This window comes from Corvus cornix, chromosome 11, assembly GCF_000738735.6.
Source record: "Corvus cornix cornix isolate S_Up_H32 chromosome 11, ASM73873v5, whole genome shotgun sequence".
NCBI lineage: Eukaryota > Metazoa > Chordata > Aves > Passeriformes > Corvidae > Corvus > Corvus cornix.
In genome coordinates, this window is record NC_046341.1 from 8,329,523 (window position 1) to 8,347,730 (window position 18,208).

Genomic DNA, 18,208 nt, shown 5'->3' on the forward strand with positions numbered 1-18,208 from the left:
AGGATGTAGGAATCGCACTTGTGGCTTGATGGCGAACATTTCAAAAAATAGTCTGAGGAAAGAGCAAACTTATATTTGAACAGCAAATGACCACCGTGACACGGCTGAGGTCCATCCATGGTAAGGCACTCAAACACTTTGTAGCCCAACTGTCCACAGCTTCATGCCTAATCCAGCCACCACTCATAGCTAGTTGGAAGTGTCTGGGAATTGCTGTAATGCAACCTTCTTCTGAAAGAAGAGAACTGACTTGTGTGTATGTTTTCTAGGTTTTTTGAATGAAAATCTTGAAATTCTGATACTGAATGGTATGTGTTTTGCAACAGGCTGAATTGAACACTCAGTTGAAGGAAGCTGATGGGCTGAGAGGTGTGATTCCAGCAAACACCCAACTCCAGACAGCCCTGTCAGTTAATCTGGGCTCTGACAGCCAGTCTGCCCATGTGGAGCTGTGTATTTCCACCACAAATGGTGAGTGGTAACCTGCAACCATTGATACTCACTTCATGTAAAATCATGCAAATTTTTAGTTATATTTAGCTGGTGATTTGAATGTCTCCCCTTTATTGTCTGTAACGTCCCTTTTGTGGTTTCTTTCCTTTCACAGAGTTTTGAATCAAGCTGTGTTCCTTACATGGGTCTTAGGGGAGAGGAGTTTGGTGGAATTTGTTTCTTATTATGTGTTATTTTCTGAGGCAATTAACTTGGATGAAACCAGCCTTGGTGATTCCTGCAGCACTTCTTGTGTTGACTGTAAACACCAACCCACAGCTGCATTAGTGAGGGTGTTGCATGAATGCAGCTGGACCTCAGCTGGCTTTTCATGCAAAACTGGAACTACCCCAAGACAGCAAATTCACCTCGCAGCAGGCATGCTGAGGATGCAGTAAAGTCCAGATGTGGTAGTCCTGGTCACCTGGATATTCTAACAATTCAGAGGAGGGGTATAAAGAGTTCACCATGCTTAATTCTGAAAATAGTGGTGAATTGTTCCCAGAGGACAGCTTTTAATTTAGGAACTGCTTTTTATTCCTATTGCTAAGACACAATCATCCGTGCTGTGCTGATCTTTGCTGAGGGCATATTTGAAGGAGAGAGCCATGTGGTCCACCCCAGTCTCCAGAACCTCTCAGGCTGTGTTCGTGTTCCCCTTACTCCACCCAAAGATGTCCCTGTGGATTTGCACATCAAAGCCTTTGTGGGTTACCGAAACAGGTGAGTTTTGTGGTGTTGTATCTGCTGGTCTCCAGAACTGTGGGACCAGGAAACAGCAATAATGTGGCTTCATGCTAATCCTGTGGGGAGTGCACCGTTAATTCCTGGGTGCCCCACTTCTCTCTGTTACTGAAAGGAGAGCTGGGATGCTTTCTTTAAAACATTGATGTACCTGTGGCACTGAGTTCTTTTTCAGACAAAGTCTAAATCCTCTGGAATCACTGTGATCTGTAGTGTTCTGGTTCTGCTTTTAGGGAAGGAATGCACGTTTGTCCAGGAGATGTCTTACTGTAGGTGTGTGGAGGGAATCAAGAGATACAGAGACTCTATCCTGTCATCCCTAGGGGGCTGGGCCCTGGGTGGTGACTGCTCTGAATGGAGAACCTTGAGCAAGCCTGGAGACACAGCTGTGTCTCTCAAGCTATAAAATAACCCTGAACCTATTTGGCTTCAGGGCAAATAGAAAGTAGCACATACTTGATTTCAAGACAACATTTTTCCAGTCTCCCGTAGAAATATCTTTCCATAGAAAATAAAATGTCTCTTCATATACCCTTGAAAACAACTTTTTTCCTGCTCACATCTGCCAGAGCTGTTGGTGCCTGAGGAGGCAGCATTCTTTCCCTGAACAGGGAGGCATGTTTTGAGAGCTAGCCACCCACTGCAGAAAGACTGTATGGGACTGAATTCCCTTTCTGTTTTCTCTATTTGCCTTTATTATTGCTTTTAATAAGACTTCACTGAAATTGTAAAGAAAATATCCAATCGTATAGTAAAATTGTAAATGTATTAGCCTAGAGAGTATACTTCAGTGGAAGGATTATTGAAAATGACAGCAATGGGGAGGAATCATACAACCTCATGATGCGATAAGCCCGGCATTTCCAAGTTCCAGTGTTTCTTCTGGGGAAGCAGTAAGCAGCTGATTGTATAACTGGAAACTGTGAATCTCAGTCCCCAGCTAAAAAAGAACCAGGAACCATTGCAATGGGTGAATCTCAGGTATGTTAGTAACTCTGTTTTTCCATTGGATTGCTTCCAGTACACAGTTCCACGTATTTGAGTTGACAAGACAGCTTCCCCGCTTTTCCATGTATGCCCTGAGCAGCCCGGACTCGGCCACAGAGCCCCTGAGCTTTGTTAACTGTACCACGAATGAGAGGCCACAAAGGGTGAGTTTCTGCTCTTCTTCCTGGTTTCAAGTCTTACACAGGTGGAGCATTTCCAGTCAGCTTGAGATTTCTAATAGCAAAGGAAAAATTATGTAGTGAACTGCACTACTGGCCTTTGGAATCTGTGTATTGCGACTCAACCCTGCTTTTTCTGTCTTTAAAAGATGACTCAGTTGAGGCATTCCAAGCATCAGGAATTCCTGCAGGAACTAAAGGCCTGAGATCAGAAGGTGTTTCAGATATTATCTTGTTTGCTGTGGGCCTGCTGATAGCAGGAGACCTGTAGTGAGTGTTGAATTTTGTAAATGACCAGAGAACAAGAAAAAGGCAGCACAGTGCTCAGGTAGTGGCTCAGTTTCATAGCAGTCTCTGTTGGATTTGATTTTTTTAGGAATATTCAGCTTTGGTGCAAGGATTCAACTGTCCTCATTCTAACAAGTTCATGATATGGGGTTATAGGATGAAATTTAGTAAATTATATTTCTGGGGTACCCTGAGCAGAGTGTTCTGGTGCACATCATGTGCAGGGACATTGTGCGGTTCCTGACACTTTCCACACAAGGGATGGCTGATTCTCTTAATTTTACTTTTGCAAGATTGTTATGTGGCTGAATCAGAGCTTCTTGCTGCCAGAGGATGCAGAGTTTCAGAGCGCTCCCTTTCAGGTTTGCTTCACTTCCCTTCGTAATGCAGGTCAGCTCTGCATCAAAATCAAGCCTGGTGGAGAGGTGAGTACCTCCATGGACAAGGGGAGCAGCCCTTTAATGATACTCCAGTGAAACCAGTATATTCATCCTGCCCAGTATGAGGCAGTAAAAGTGAAAAATGACTGAACAGGCAAAGTACTCATGCTTTTGGAAACTTCTGTGTCTGTTTACTGTCAGTGGGTAAAATTCCATGGCCAGTTAGTGAAGTAAACTGCTTAGCCTGCAGATCTGTAGGAGGGAGGGAATTTATTTCCTCACAGAGTGGTTTCAGGGAGCCATAATGTGAGGCACAAAGGCTGCCTGTAACTTCTGCACTTGTCCTATCCCAAACCTGAATAAAAGCCCCTTTGTTTGAGCTTGGGTAACTGTTGGACAGGCAGTACTGCTGGGAAGTTCCAGGAGATGTTCTGGCATGGAAGAGTGCTGAAGTGCTTTTTTCCCTTTCTGACAGATTTCCATCAACACAGATGATATTGATCTAGCTGGTGACATTATCCAATCAATGGCCTCTTTCCTGGCCATTGAAGATTTGCAGGTGGAAGCAGATTTTCCTGCATACTTTGAGGAGCTGCGGAAAGTGTTGGTGAAGGTGAGGAGGCTTCGGGCATTTCTAAGTAAGCAGATAAGCAGTCACTGGGGGCTTTTTATGAGAGGATCTCTAAACTGCTTTATCTTTGTTGTAGGAATCAGGCCACAATGTCTTGCTGTATATTCTGTGGGACACCCTCAACTTTCTGTCTATTTTTGTTCTGTAGAACAGGCCCTTGGTCCCCATCAGTTGGTTGTTTAGGATAAAGTAAATGTGTTGTCTGGGAGACTGAGCTGTGGATCTGGGTCAGCATGTGAGATGTGTATCTCAGTCTGCTCACCCTTTCTGGGGGCCAAGGTATGGCTCCTGCAGTGGGGCGAGGGGAAGAACAATGTCAGGGATGCTGGTTGGTTACGCTGGGATGTTACTTCCTGTTGCATTGGGCTGAGGTTTAGCCTGAACCCTGTGTGCCCAGGGTGCCAAGGACCCTTGCTCACGACTTGTTTACCTTGGACAGGTGGATGAGCACCACGCAGTGAATCAGAGGCTCACTGCTGACATGGCTGAACACTCCAACCTCATCCGCAGCATGCTGGTTCAGGCAGAGGATGCCCGGCTCCTGGGAGACATGTGAGCAATTGCTGCCTGGCTTGTGTGTTTGGGGTTTAGAATGGCCAGTCTTTGCTTTTCAGGCAGAAAAGAGCACAGAAAAACATTGGCATGATACAAGAGTTGCCTAGTTACAATTTTTGATGTATAATTGTACTTTTGATCATCTTACCATGAGCTCTTCTTGAACCTTGTCATGTTCTTTAGGTGGGAAACCAGTCAGGCAAAGGCAAGAGGGCAAGAGTAGGGGCTTAGTGTATAGCAGGTGAGGTGAATCTACCTCAAGATACTGAGATATGTTAGAAAAGATATATTAAGGGAAGAAGGCAGGGATAGCTATCTGTGGTGTGTGAACTTTTGAGAACACCAAGAAGGAAATTTTAGGTGTCAGGTTTTCACTCTGATTTGCAGTTTTCTACTAATGCTGAGCTTTACTCTGAAGAGCAGCAGTAAAGAGGCCCAAGCTCTACTGCAGGGCAGTGGTACTTTCACTGGGGAAAGTGGTGTCTCCACTTTGTCTTGCTGGATAAAGTAACTGCAAAAATAGACTGTTCAGGTTTTTTTAGTAAAATAATGAGTATAACCAACATGTCTAGACAAGTCTGTTGTCTTGTAGCTGGCAGACATGCAGGTGACTGTGGTAGCCAACACAACAATGTATTGCTGTACCTTTGTATTGACAAACTGGGAATGACTTCCTTGTCCTCAGAGATGCAAATAACTGGACTGATTGTTCCCCAGGAAAAACATGAAGACACGGTACAGCGAGCTGTATGACCTGAACAGAGATTTAATAAATCAGTACAAAATTCGTTGTAATAATCACACAGAGCTGTTGAATAACCTGAAAGCTGTGAATCAGGCAATCCAGAGGGCTGGGCGGTTACGTGGTAAGTCTGTGTTTTTGAAAGGAATAGGGAGTCTCAGACCCTAGTGAGGCAGATAAGATGTGTCCCAGAGGTCAGCTGGGTTGGTTAAATGACTTCAGGCTTTTTGGCCCAAAACTCAGTATAAATAATCTTTCGTTCTTCAGTCATAGCCAATTACATGTGACAGTCAACTGTGGGTGTCCCGTATAATCTGGAATCAGAATTTTAGAACAATTTGAAATAGTTTCCGGATTTCTAAACGAGGCAGAAATTGATAGTTTTGTTGAACATACTACTTTAAAAATGCTTTTAGAATGACTTCAATTCTTAATTTATAATTCTGCTTTAAAAAAAGCAATTACCAACTTAAGCAGGACTGTTTTATCTGCATTATTAGTCCTGTAGGTCTTTGGGGAGGGAGGTACTTTTTTGTATGTTTATAGCATTCCCCTTCCAACAAGCTCTCATAAAACAGAGCTACAGGCAATTCTTCTTTAAAGAAAGGATTTTACTTATGTACTAGAAAAAACGTGGTGTTTCATCATGTGTTTAAAAAGTGTTGGAAAGAAACCCCTAAATTTTCAGACTGGATCAAATAAGTATTTTTACCAGTTTCTTACTCTGTAACTGAGGGTTTTTTCCTATTCTTTCCTTTTTTTCCTCTTTGCAGTTGGCAAACCTAAGACGCAAGTGATCAGTGCTTGTCGGGATGCAATAAGAAGCAACAACTTCAACACACTGTTCAGGATAATGCGTGTGGGAACAGCCTCTTCTTAAGAGCCTCTTCTTCAGCAGCTGTGCAGAGACAGTGTTTCTATGCAGTGGGCAGAGAATGGATGAAAAGCAGTTAATTCAGACCCCTACTTCACTGTAGAGTGAAGTAATTCCAAAAGTAGTGCTGTAGTTAAGCTGTCAGGTGAGAAATATTATGCAGACCAAAGCTCCATGAAGAGAGCATCCGAGTTTAAGTGCAGATGTGGTATTTATGCAAGACAGAAGTTCAAACAGTTATTTTTTATTACAGTAACTTATTTATGTATTTAAAAATATTTTGTAGTTAAGGCATCGATCTTTTCCATTAAAACATAGATTAAAAGCTTGACTGATTTTGTTCTCATTTAGCTGGGGAGATGTGCACTGCTAAGTTTATTTGTTGAAAAAACCTGACCCAAATAACTTCTCTGGTTTCTGCTGTGTAGTTGATTTATACTTGAACTTCCTATGCTGGAGAATCCTGGATTTTGCTGCAGGGATATGTGGCTTTAGGTAAACTGTAGTGCAGTGCATGAAAACCACCAAAGGGATAACGTCTTTCTGGCTCTTAAGCCAGAATATCTTTGATAGGCATCCAGTTCCATGATCTGTGCAGAGGTAGGAAGTGGTCAGTTTAGTATCCAACACTCTCCCCACACCTGGATTGCAGAAAGTTTTGCTTCCACCTAGTGGTTCCGTGCTACTGATGGAAAAACTGCAGATCCTGAGGTGGGCAAGGGTGCATTTCAGGAACAACAAAAACAAACTACACACCCAAGCTTGGTGCATAATCATGAAGAGCTGGTAGTACTTAATGGGATCAAAAGAAGAAGGTATTGGAAAATGACTTGGCTCCTGGCTCAAACCTGTTTAATTGTGTGATCTCTTAGAATTGGATTAAAATATTACAGTAAGGCTCTATCTCAGATCTAAAGGTATTTTAGAACCTTTGCCAAAGCAAATTTCTTTTAGAAGCTAAAAATAACCTGCACAGGATGGAGATTGGGCCCCAGTGCTCCTGCACCAGCGTCACCCTTGCCACTGCACAATGGTGTTTGCAGTGTGGGCAGGGAGGAGTAGGCCCACGTCAAAGTTCTTGGATGGCTTCTTGGGGCTGTCAGAAGGAGTCCTCTAACTGGTTGCTCTTACGAGCCACTACTGAATTAAAACCAGCAACCCACCCTTTGTTACAGAGCCACTGGTGAGCCTGTGACCAGTTGAATGGGGAATGTAATTCTTGCAACATGTTTTAATCCCCAAAACTTCCCCATGTCACTGCTTTGGCCCCTTCCATATGGAGAACTGTGCTGCTGAAAGCAGACCTCTGTCAGTTAGAATCTGCAGCGGGAGCTCATTTGAATCTTTTTAAGAAACTGGTTGTTAGTCAAATCCAGCTGCTTGCTAGAAGGGTGGCGAGCCACCCATGCTGTTCTAAGCGAGTGAGCTCAGAGACTTGATTATGGAACAGTCTCCTGGCATAAGTGCTGGGCTTTCTGCCACTTGCTGTACCTGTTCCCACTGTTTCAACCTTTTGTTCTTTATGTTCAAAATCCTAATGCTTGCTTGCTTACATTTATGTACTCCATGTAATGATAAGAGAGCAAGAGAGCGGCTCTGATCAGAAAGCAGCTTTCCCATCAGCCTGATTTTCAGGACTACGCACCAGGCACTGCCAGTCCCAGCTCTGGTTTGCTCCTGGCAGTGATGTCAGACCTTCACTCACTGTGCAGACCTCTGGTAAGGCTGATTTCTCCTAAGTTTCTGACAGCAAATTTGTCATTTATTTTCCTGTAAAACCAACTTTTACCTTCGCCAAATGAAAAATGCACATACTTTGCAAGGAGCTACACCTAATTGTAAATACAGATTGGTATCCAGCAAGAGCATCTGTAAAGCTCCCATTACTGGCACTGTATAAATGAAGGCCCCTTGTCCTCCAGCAGCTCATGTTATTTGAAATTTTAGTGAGTGAAGTCTTTCTTCTGTACCTGCAGCACCAGTCATGCCTGGGGGTGCCTGTGGCTTTAGGACCTAACAAGAAGGGTGGGAGAGCAGAGACATACTCATTTTTAAACCTTTGAAAGCTAACTGCAAATTTGGCTTCTTAAATTACTTCATCTGAGTCACCAGAAGGGGTGGTTCCTTGTATGATCAAGTAGATAGGGGCTTGTTCAAGCAGAGGCTGGTATGCCCTCTAGTGTAATACTTAGTATTAAAAGACAGCAAACTCTAGAGAGCCTAGCTTCTTCCCAGTCTCCTGGAAGGATGTTCCAAGATCTACCAAGCACATTCTTAGGCTCACAATGCAGTCAAAGAAGTAATTCTGTTTTGTTAATGACTTTGCTCCCAACTTTGCCTAGCAGACTATGCTGTGAATAGCTGTGGTGTCTGTTGCTTTTGTTCCAAACTACCAAAATAATTTTGTTTCTTTTTCTTTGAAACCTCCGTTACTTGTCTCAGTGGAGTGGAGAGTTCAGAATAAGAACTACTTCCTTCCCAGGAAGAGCTACTGCCCCAATAGGCAGCAGAGTGCCTCAGAAACCATGATTCACAAGTTCTGTCCTCGCTTCAGGATTTGTTTCTAGCTTCATCCCCTTGTCTTTGTAAGTAGCAAAGGCAGCTTAAAACTGAGCAAGAGAGTTTTGGCAGTGCACAGAGATGCTGGCTTAGGGAAACAAGTCGGAATATGAATAAGATCTTGCAACAGCAGCTTGGGGCAACCACCTCCCAACTGTCCTTCCCGCCCAAAAGAGCATGAGGGAGGAGGTAGAACTGAGCAGCTGCTCATCATCTGGGATGGAACTGACACTAGAGCTAGGGAGTCCTGCACAGAGCTCTCTAACAGCAGCGTTGGCCCCTTGCTCTGGTAGCTGGGGGGGCTGAGATACCTTTCCGTTTGGAAGCAATGGTATGGGTTCCTGCCAACTGCCTCAGGGATTCCTTTTTTGAACTTTGTGTATTGGGATTGAAGCTGAAGGCTGTTGCTCCTGTATCTTCATGAAGACATGCCCACAGGACATCCCACCTGCTTGGGAAAGGGTACAGAGTACTCATGTCAGCAGTGAGCCTTGCTTTTGAGCTTACTGATCCTCTGCTGCCAGCTGTGGTCTTACACCACTGTGGTGGCCTCCAACAACAGGCCTGTAATGGGAGAAGGAGCAGACTAATCCAAAGCTACCCTCTCCCCACCTAGGAGAGACAGGAGGGATGAAACATGCACACTCCCCAGCTTACTGCAAGCCTGTGGCCTGCACTGTCGGGCTTGGATGAGCTGAAAGAACACCTGTGCCTCAGTGCCAAAAAAAAGTTTCAGGCAAGCAGGTGCAGGCCAGGGCCGAGCCTCCAGCAGGGTGTTCTGCACTCTGGCTGTCTCCTGAAGCATCAGTACAGCTTTGCTGCACCTCTTGGTGGGCTGGACACCTCAGAGGTCAGTCTGGCAGTCCTGCTTGCAGTGAATGTGGGGCAGGTAAACAGTATCAAAAACGTGCAGGGAGGTGTTGCACCAAGGCCATGCTCACTGCCTTTCTTGCCGTGTTTACCACAGGACTTGGCTGGCTGCTGCCTTGAAACATCTGAGCTGATCTCCAGTGACAGAAGCCATCTTAAGACCCAGCAGATCCCAGGACATAACTAAAAGGGGATGAGGCCTCCCTAGTACCTGTGGATGCCAAGCCACTAAAAGGTAAGTTGCCTCATTCCTGCTGCTAGTCCCTGGCCCCTGTTCTGAGGCTGGAGGTGGGAGCTGTCTGTACACCCTCCTAAGGAGAGTGTGCAGGAGCAGGTTTCTTCTTGGCTGTTAAACTTGTAAATTCCTTGGAAAAAGGGCTGCATCTAGGTCTGTCTGCACAGCATTTAGCATAATAAAGTCCTGCTCCTTGTTATGGTGCCAAGTCCTTCCCAATGCCTTTATAGCCCCACTGTCTTCCTTCCCAACTCCACAGAGTTGTGCAGCTGGAAAAACCTCATATTTCCCATGGCAGCTCCTTTATTTTTCTCTCTACAAACAGGAACACAGTTAAGCCCTAGAAAATGTTTTGGACATTTTGTAACAAAACTTGCCCCACCAGTTGATGAAACATTTAACTGACCCATTTCCTTTTTTTTTTTTTTAATAAAATCTGTCATCAGCTTGGGGCAATGTACAGTTGTAATTCTCACCCTGACAGGTCAGAGATGCCACTGTGCTGCTCCCATGAGAGAACAGCTGGAAAGTTGACAGTTGTGTGACTACCCCACCCACATTAAAAGCAGTTGAGAGTGTGTGTTACAATGGACTCAAGAGAAGAGTTAATTTCCATTTTTGCAGTTAAAAAAACCACCTGCCCCCCCATTATACAGTGTGATGGAGTTGCATGAGCAAAGTTTGTCTGTGCTTACGTCAGAGCTGAACGTCTGAGTAGGAACCTGCCCACCACCCACCACTGTTCTCTGTTACAGTGGTCACGCTGCACCATCACTCATAATAGACAAAGGAAAAATCCCAAAATCCTGTTCTGTTTGGATGCTTGTTCAGGCGTGCCAAGCTTCGATGGTTGATGTACTTCACAAACTTCATCGTTTCTTTGTCTCTATAAACTAAGGCCAAGCAGTTGTCCTCTGGATTCACTGTCAACAGCTCGAGGACACAAAAAAAGGAAGGAATCAGTTTCACAAAAATAGCTTTGATAAAATCCTTAAGAAAAACTAAAACCGTTTCAAAAGTCAGAATAAAGGTCTGGTGTTAGAAAATGAACTGTGACACCATTTTCATTTTAATACACCTTACCTGAAGCATTATTATACCTTAAGGGCTTCTGGACTTCTTACTAGCATGACTGCTCAGTACTGTCACTAGTTCTGATACTGAATGTGACCCCAGTGAACAGCACTTCCCTGGAAAAGTGTTCTCTCTGCTATAGCCTTATGTCCCTTCAAGGCAGGCTTCCCCAGTGGCCCTGGGTGCAGGTGCTGTGAGGCACTCTCAGGGCCCAGGTCTCATGCTTCAGGTGAACAGCAGCCTCTTGAAGCTGAGGCCAGAGCTACACCCACGAGTAGTGTCTAGGGCAAGGAGAATCCAGTGCACTACTGAGCACCCTCAGCAGTATGTTGGCATTATGACAAAGCGTAATTATGTCTCTCCACCCTAAACAGCTTCATCTGATCTGCAGCTAGCAACTGAGGTCCTTACCTCTTCATCTTCACCTTTAGCAATGTAGGAAGTAAAGCCACCATATTCAGGATCCCAGTCTTAAAATAGAAAAGAAAGATTCTTAGAAACCTCAATGCTGTCCAGTCTCCATACAGCCTTCCAGGAGATGCCATTTTTTCACCCCGCTCCACAAAGTTACTACATACAGGATAAGCCCCAGTTTACCTCCTGTAAACCCAGTCTATTTTTTTTCTTCTGCTCAGAAACAACTTGAAGCAAATGTAGTGGATTTGCCTTTTACGGTAGATGGGCTATTTAAAGTTGTTTGATGCACTGCTCCTTGCCTGTAGAACAGTTCTGCCTTAGCAGATTTCAGTATCATCACCAGCACATGCCAGTTTCAGCTGTACATTCTGGCTTCATCTGGTCTAAAATGCTTGTGTTGAGATTTTTTTTTTTTTACAACTATCTTAACTAGCAATCAACCCGAAATGCCTAGACATGCCTAAAGTAACTTTTGAAAACCCTGGGCTTTGTGAATTGCAGGTGCAGTGATAATTCTGATGCGGAAAGCCATGGAACGCTTCTGACGGGTATTGAGGCCACCTGACTCTGCAGCGTGCCCAGAGCCACTGTGAGCCATTGCTTAGGAGAGGAACGGTCTGGGAGGCTCAGCCTTTCCCTCTGCCCAAGCGCCACCTCCTGGCGCAAGCGGGGAAAGGTCAAAGATGATTCCAAGGCCGCAATCCCAAACCTTTGCAAAAGGACTACTGAAACGAGGGTTTATGCTGGAGTGAGGACTAGGACAAAGTCTACTGAGACCTTCTATGTAGGAAACAAGCAGGGAAATTTTGGCTGTTTTAGCACTGCTGAGAACTCAGAAGTCATTCCTTTATGCAAACCTTGTAAAAGGAGTGTCTGACATCATCTCTCTCTCATCCACTTACCTTCACAGCCACAGAAGAAGAGCAGGTCAAGAGCAAATTCTGTAGCTTGAGAGTCGTGGACAAGAGTGTAGTGCCCATGGGTCCAGCGTCGCAGCTCCCCCGCACACACAGGGGTGCCCGAGCCTAGGAGAGGGCACAAACACACAGGGAGAGCCATGAAGCCACATCAGCTGAACTCAAAGCATGTGAGGAGCTCAGTGATCTCACACCACTGAAATTGTCTGCTGCCCCCGTGAAAACAAAGTAAAACCATAGATCACATGTCAATATCTTTCTTAGAGGTGGCTCTAGGTTAGGTACTCCGAACAATGTGTAGGAGTGGGACCAAGATTTGCTCCATACAGCTCCAAGCTAAAACATGCTTTGGTTTAACCAGTTCTTCATTTTCTTTTTTTTGTTATGTTTCCCCTGGATTTACAGTAGAGCTCCAGACCTCAAGAGCCAGCAACCTATCTGTTCTGGAAGTACCCTGGAACTACCAGAAGCCTCAGGAAAGAAGGATATTGCTCCAAACTCACTCCACATGGGAGTATCCCAGGAGGTATGTCATTTTAGGGAAACCTTTATTTTCTCATGCGTCTAGCTCAGTTTTCAATCCATGCAGCCCCAAAATATGCCCTCCTCATAGAGGAGTTTAAAATCAAACAGTGGCAACAGGGCAAATAGCAAGCCAAGTGACTAGTTGTGGAAATCAGAAAAACAAAGCCTTTGCTCCTGGTAACTGTTCTGGTGGGATTTTTTTCAGTAGGACTTGGTTTTATATTACCTTTTATTCCAGTGTCCACTAAACTTGCCTGACTCAGTGAAGGATGAACATTTTCACTTAAACTTCAGAGCCACTGGTTTAAATAAACATCACCAATCCAAATTCAAAATTAATCTAATCTTTGATAGTTGTCACTGCTGACAACTAAGTGGTTGTTTAGGCTGACAATGTTTTCTGAAAGGTTGAATCCTAGTTTTAGGTATCAATTTTCTAATTCTAAAATTGTCTTACTTCTGACCTGTTCACCTTTCTCTTTTGGATTTATTATCTCATACAAGAATATGCTTTAGATGAAGCAGGGCTATGTGGAGGTAGAAACCACGTAACAATTGACAAAAGATTAACAGCCCCCAAAAATCCCACCCTTAAGACTTAGGTCTGTTCAAAATGGTATCTTCAAATTAGTCATTGATTTACTCTGAATTCTTTTGCAATGGTCACTGATTTCAAATAAGCAATCTAACGTGCTTCAAGTCCCATGTTTGTGCTGGGGCCTTGTGCTGGCTGCAGTACAAAGTGAAACACTAGTTCCATGAAAATCACTGGGAACTTTGTTGGAATCCTTTCACACTGCTGCTCTACTCACCGCTCTGTGTCTCACTGTCTTGTGCTTCAGGAGTGTTGTCAGACTGGTGTGGCTGATGGGGATTGCCATTAGCAGGTTGTTCAGTCTCTTCCTGCTTAGGTTTGGGACTGCTGTGCCCAGTGGTGTCCGCTGCTTGTCCCTCCCCAGCATCTTCATCCTCATCAGAAGGAGCCAGGAAGTGCAGCTTTAGGCCAGTGAAGTTGGAAAGCAGTAAAAACAAGGCCTCAGAGCGCAACAGCTGCAGGAATTTCTTCAGAGTGTCAGGGAGGCTGTCTTCCTCTGCTGCCTCATAGAGTCTGAAAGACAGCAGATGCATCTCCTTGCTGGAGAGCCAACAATGACCATGTCCAGAGGGACAGCACTGACCAGTGCAGCCTCATGGCAGCTCCTGCTCAGCCTGATCACCAGGTGCAGCATGCTGTTGTTCCCACCTTTTATTGGCTGGCCCCTGACTACTCCACCGGATTTCTTTGTTCTCCAATGCTTCACAGAGTAGTTGGTATTTCTCTTTCTAGGAGAAAGAGACACAGAAATGTTAATATTTAGCTCCCAGGAAAAGAAGGTTGACAAGTGTTTCATTTTTGCTGAGTCCCTATGCAGCAGTGTACAGGCAGACAGAGGGGATCATTCCATAGAATCAGAGTGGTTGAGGTTGGAAAGGACTCTGGAGGCTACCTGGTCCATTCCCCTTTAGGTGTGAAACCAGAAGGTGTTTTGTTTTAACAGATGTGCAAGCAAGCCCCTTCCCAGCCTCCATGCCATGTGGTACCTGCCAGCCCTCTGGGCATGTTCTGGCAGATCACATCAAATTGAACCACTGGGCTCACCTTAAGAAAGTCTTTCAGGAGAATTTCTGATTGCTCCTCAAATTCCTCCTGGATTTGAGCTTGGGAGTCCATGTCCAAATAAACTAGATTGATCCACTCATATAATATTTCATGCTGGAAGGGAAATGGATTAGAACACTGAATTTTCAAAAGTGAGTAAGATTCCCCAATTCCCCCTACCAAGCAGGCCACAGGGCTGGATTCCTACATGCACACACTCCATTCCCTTATTTCATTGCACCACAGGTATTCACCACTTTCTCTGAACTACTGCAGGTAAGCAAAACATACAAAGATGCATAAGAAAGAAACAGGATACAAATTTATGGACAGGAAACAAAAAGGAAAATGGGATAAAGATTAAAGCATCCCCAGTGCATCAGTGCATTCCCTAACTGGTATTATAGGAATGGGACAGGTACAGAAATGCAGCTATAAGATACAGGCTTGTTACTCACATCATAGGGGATGTGTGGGCTCCTGGCCAAGGGCGCTTCAATGTGCCGTGCAGGTCTGGCCACAGACGGGCCGTGGAACCAACCGCTCACTGACAGGCGGCACTTCCGTGACACAACTTCTGACACCTGCAACAACGTTGGGCAGCACGCCTCGTTAGACAAGGACCAGGTGTAACAGGTACCATGCCAACTCATGATGGGAAATGGACTTGGCTCCAGAGAGCCCACTGCATACACAGAAATGTCAGGCAGGGCTAGAGCAGGATAGATTATCAGACAGAGGCCTATTGTCCTGAAGTCCATTGCAGGTTTCCAGAATTCCAGTAGAAGATTTTACTCCGAGCTCACAGAGAATCCATTCTCTCTCTCCCTCTGAGAGCTTTGAGTCATGGATTGTTAAGACAAAGTTAAGACATAAATGACACAAAAATAACCCCCTAAGCAGCCTAGGTCAGGATATACCCAACCTATATCACTGACCATCTTTCTCTCCAGCCTTCTGCTCTCTGGCCGTGTTTGATACAGTCCCTGGTACTCTCAATACACAGGAGTTTCAGATTTCAGTAAGGTGTTTGTGTCACACAGTTCCACAAATTATTCATCCTGTTCCCAGGCATTTTCCTGACAAGTATCACAGAGTACTGGATCAGCATTTCTGCTGCAGGGCACTGCACCATGTCTGGCTCACTGAGGGGGTACAGCCAGATCTGCACAGTGCCCTTGCACTGTTGGCAAGGTGATGGATGGCTCGAGGAGCTCTTCTGGAGCAAGGTAACAACTGCCACATCAAAAATGTGAGCTAGTTTAAAACAAGCCAGCAAACAGAAGTGAGAGCCAAATTCACAGCAGTGGCTTGCCAGGATAGTAATGCAAAATAGAAATGGAAATTTTTCTTTCCCAGGATGATGCATCTAGACTGATGGTTTAAAGTTGGCTTTGTTGGTTCTTGTCCTCCTTAAAGTCCTTGAAGCCCTTTCTTTAACACACAGCACTTAGCATGAGTATCCACTCTACCCACAGTTCTTCTCCCTCCCCACCGGGATTGTAGTAACACACAGAGTAAATAACCACAACAATGAGGATCAAAAAATTAACAAGAGACAGCTCCTTGCCTGGTGGAAAGAGACTGGAGACACTTCAAAGAAAACCAGCGTGTTCCACGAAGGCACTAATGACTTGGTGATTTGCTGTGGCTGAAAGTGTTCTGAGGAAGAAAACATACCCTGGTTAAGATATGAACTGGGACTTGCTAGAAAGTGCCATTTCTCTCTGACTTCATGACACTGACTGGTGGGACATCTGGGTGTAATGGATAGAGTTCAGAGCAAGGGCTTGGTGAGGAATCCATGCACCTCTGCATGGAGACAGGCAGAGTCGGGGCTGTTCAACCTGGAGAAGAGAGGGCTCTGGGGCAACCTAAAGCCTCTTTCACTGCCTAAAGGGGCTACAAGAGTACTGCAGAAGGACTTGGGACAGACAAGGGCATGGAATAACAGAACAGAAGGGAGAATGGCTTCAGACAGACAGACGATAGGTTTGATTAGATATTAGGAAGGAATTCTTTACCATGAGCAGTGAGGCACTGGCACAGGCTGCCCAGAGAAACTGTGGATGCCCCATCCTGGAAATGCTCAGTGGGGTTTGCAGCAACCTGGTCTAGCAGAAGGTGTCCCTGCCTATAGCAGGATGAGCTTTACAATCCCTTTCAACCCAAACCATTCTGTGGTTCTGTTGCTGGAAAGGGAAGTTACTGTCATCAATCTGGAGTTCCAAGCACAGTTACTGGCATTACTTCCATCTTGCCCCTACTCTTGGCCCTTCCAAAAGTTTCTTTGTCTGCTGTTGCCTCTTAGCACTGTCTTCAAAGCCTGCTACAGCCCATCCCTAAGGTGCACATTTTACTTCTACATCAGCTTCTCTGAACAAAGGAGGAACTCTTTTAATTCCCTTCTACTGTTTGAGGTGAGAGTTGCTGCAAGGGGCACATAAGCTTCATCTTTTTCATCCACGTGAGGCTGAGTTCGGAGCTTTTACCATCTGTGCTGTACAGATCCAACGTTCCTCCATCACTTTTCTCCCAGGGTGGGACAAGGTACAGGATGAAAGCGATTCTCCGACCTTCCAGTTCATCATCATGGCACAGCAACACATCTGCAATTACACACGTTTTGCTGCTGTAGCATCTTTCCAGTACATGCATGATTCATTCCAACAACTGCTATCCAGCTTTGTCCCCACAAGGATATAACAAGAAAAAACATGTTCTTTCCAAGAACTGCATTTTCACTCATCAGCAGCACCAGCCTGACACCTGCAAGATTCACTTCTGTGGGACTGCACCGCAATTGGCAGATCAGGCCACTCTGAAGGTACAGGCAGTTACACAACAGCAACAGTTTTTTCATCATTTGTACTTCATTTCAGACACTGTTTTACTGCTGACAGCTTCTGGGACCCTCTGGAACTAGAATAAAATGAGGTATTCTATAGACATTTTGTTCCCTACATGTGCACAGAAGCTTTAGGGAAAGGATCACTTATAGACTGACCAGTATATTCATATTTAGCACAGGATATGTCAATAGTTGGCTCCAGCTCTATCTGGGTCACAGCAGAAAGCCACACTCGGAATTCTTCACACAGAGCATGCCTGAGAAGATAAGTACACAGTAAGTGTTAGGGTCAGGGTTAGGATGAGGGTTAAGGTTTGGGTTAGGGTTAAGAGTAAGGGAATAACCAGCAGGAAGCATGCAACCAGTCAGAAGGTGCACGGGGAAGCGTTTCAGAAGTGACAGATGCAGGAGGGCTGAGTATGCAGGAAAGCTGAACAGACTTCAGTGCCATGACAAGCACAGAGCAGATTCAGCTCTCCAGGGCCGTTTTCTGGCCCGAGCACGGGGGCAGAAGGCGGCCACGCCGTGGGCGCACCCCGCAGTCGCCTTCCCTGGGGAGCCACCACGGCTCTTTCCCACCCTGAGCGGGCAAAGCCCCGAGCCCACGCTTTACCTCAGGGCGGCGACGTGGGGCTCCGGGCTTGCCCCCAGCTCCTCGGACTGCGGCGGCCCATGGAAGAGAAGAAGGGACGGAGGTTAGGGTGGCTCGGCTCGGCCGAGCTCGGCCCGGCTCAGCTCGGCCCTGGGCCCACCTGCCACAGCGAAAGGAGGTCGTTGCGCCGTCCGCGGAAGCCGAGACCCCAGCAGTTCATCCCGCAGCGCCTCCGCGAAAGCCGGGCCCGCCAGGAAACCGGGAATGACAGCGTGGCGGAACGGGGCCGACTCCAGCACCACCGCTTCTGTCAAGGGAAGGGCCGTCGGTGAGGGGCGGGGGAGCCGGGCCACGCCGTACCGTGCCGGAGCCGCTCCCCGCGGGCCCGGCCGGGCCGTACCGTGCCGGAGCCGCTCCCCGCGGGCCCGGCCGGGCCGTACCGTGCCGGAGCCGCTCCCCGCGGGCCCAGGCCGCCCCCGCGCGCTCCCGCAGCGCCGCGTCCCCGAGGGCCGCGCAGAGCTCTGCGCGCGCCTCGCGCCTCCCGCGCTTCGCCGCCGCCGGCGCTGCCGCTCCGTGACGCTTGGTGGCCATAGCACCGTCCGGTCGGACTACAACTCCCTGCGATCCCCGCGCTCCGCCCGCGTGGCCAATCGGATC

At 46.3% G+C, this 18,208-nt stretch overlaps 2 protein-coding genes across 3 annotated transcripts in view; one reads left to right on the forward strand and one right to left on the reverse strand.

Annotated features, from left to right (window-relative positions):
* BBS2 (Bardet-Biedl syndrome 2) overlaps positions 1-12,751 on the forward strand; it is a 25,351-nt gene extending 12,600 nt beyond the window's left edge. The window contains exons 10-18 of one of the 2 annotated variants that reach the window (XR_005602912.1): positions 327-471; positions 1,044-1,215; positions 2,258-2,387; positions 2,984-3,115; positions 3,546-3,683; positions 4,141-4,253; positions 4,974-5,122; positions 5,772-9,536; positions 12,350-12,751. Coding sequence is in view for 1 of the 2 variants with exons in the window: in XM_039558515.1 (XP_039414449.1) it covers positions 327-471; positions 1,044-1,215; positions 2,258-2,387; positions 2,984-3,115; positions 3,546-3,683; positions 4,141-4,253; positions 4,974-5,122; positions 5,772-5,878 (1,086 nt within the window). In the remaining variant the exon portion in view is untranslated. Of the gene's footprint in view, positions 1-326; positions 472-1,043; positions 1,216-2,257; positions 2,388-2,983; positions 3,116-3,545; positions 3,684-4,140; positions 4,254-4,973; positions 5,123-5,771; positions 9,544-12,349 lie in introns of those variants that run through there. The other variant, XM_039558515.1, reaches the window with a different exon arrangement.
* On the reverse strand, positions 9,946-18,145 carry OGFOD1 (2-oxoglutarate and iron dependent oxygenase domain containing 1). The gene is given in 14 exon segments (XM_039558517.1): positions 9,946-10,469; positions 11,022-11,080; positions 11,930-12,052; positions 13,282-13,577; positions 13,713-13,792; positions 14,109-14,222; positions 14,567-14,692; positions 15,679-15,770; positions 16,601-16,717; positions 17,116-17,216; positions 17,573-17,619; positions 17,712-17,759; positions 17,761-17,858; positions 17,992-18,145. Coding segments are annotated over 14 exon segments (1,614 nt in total). The 5' UTR covers positions 18,143-18,145; the 3' UTR covers positions 9,946-10,307.
* Between the last annotated feature and the right edge of the window lie 63 nt (positions 18,146-18,208).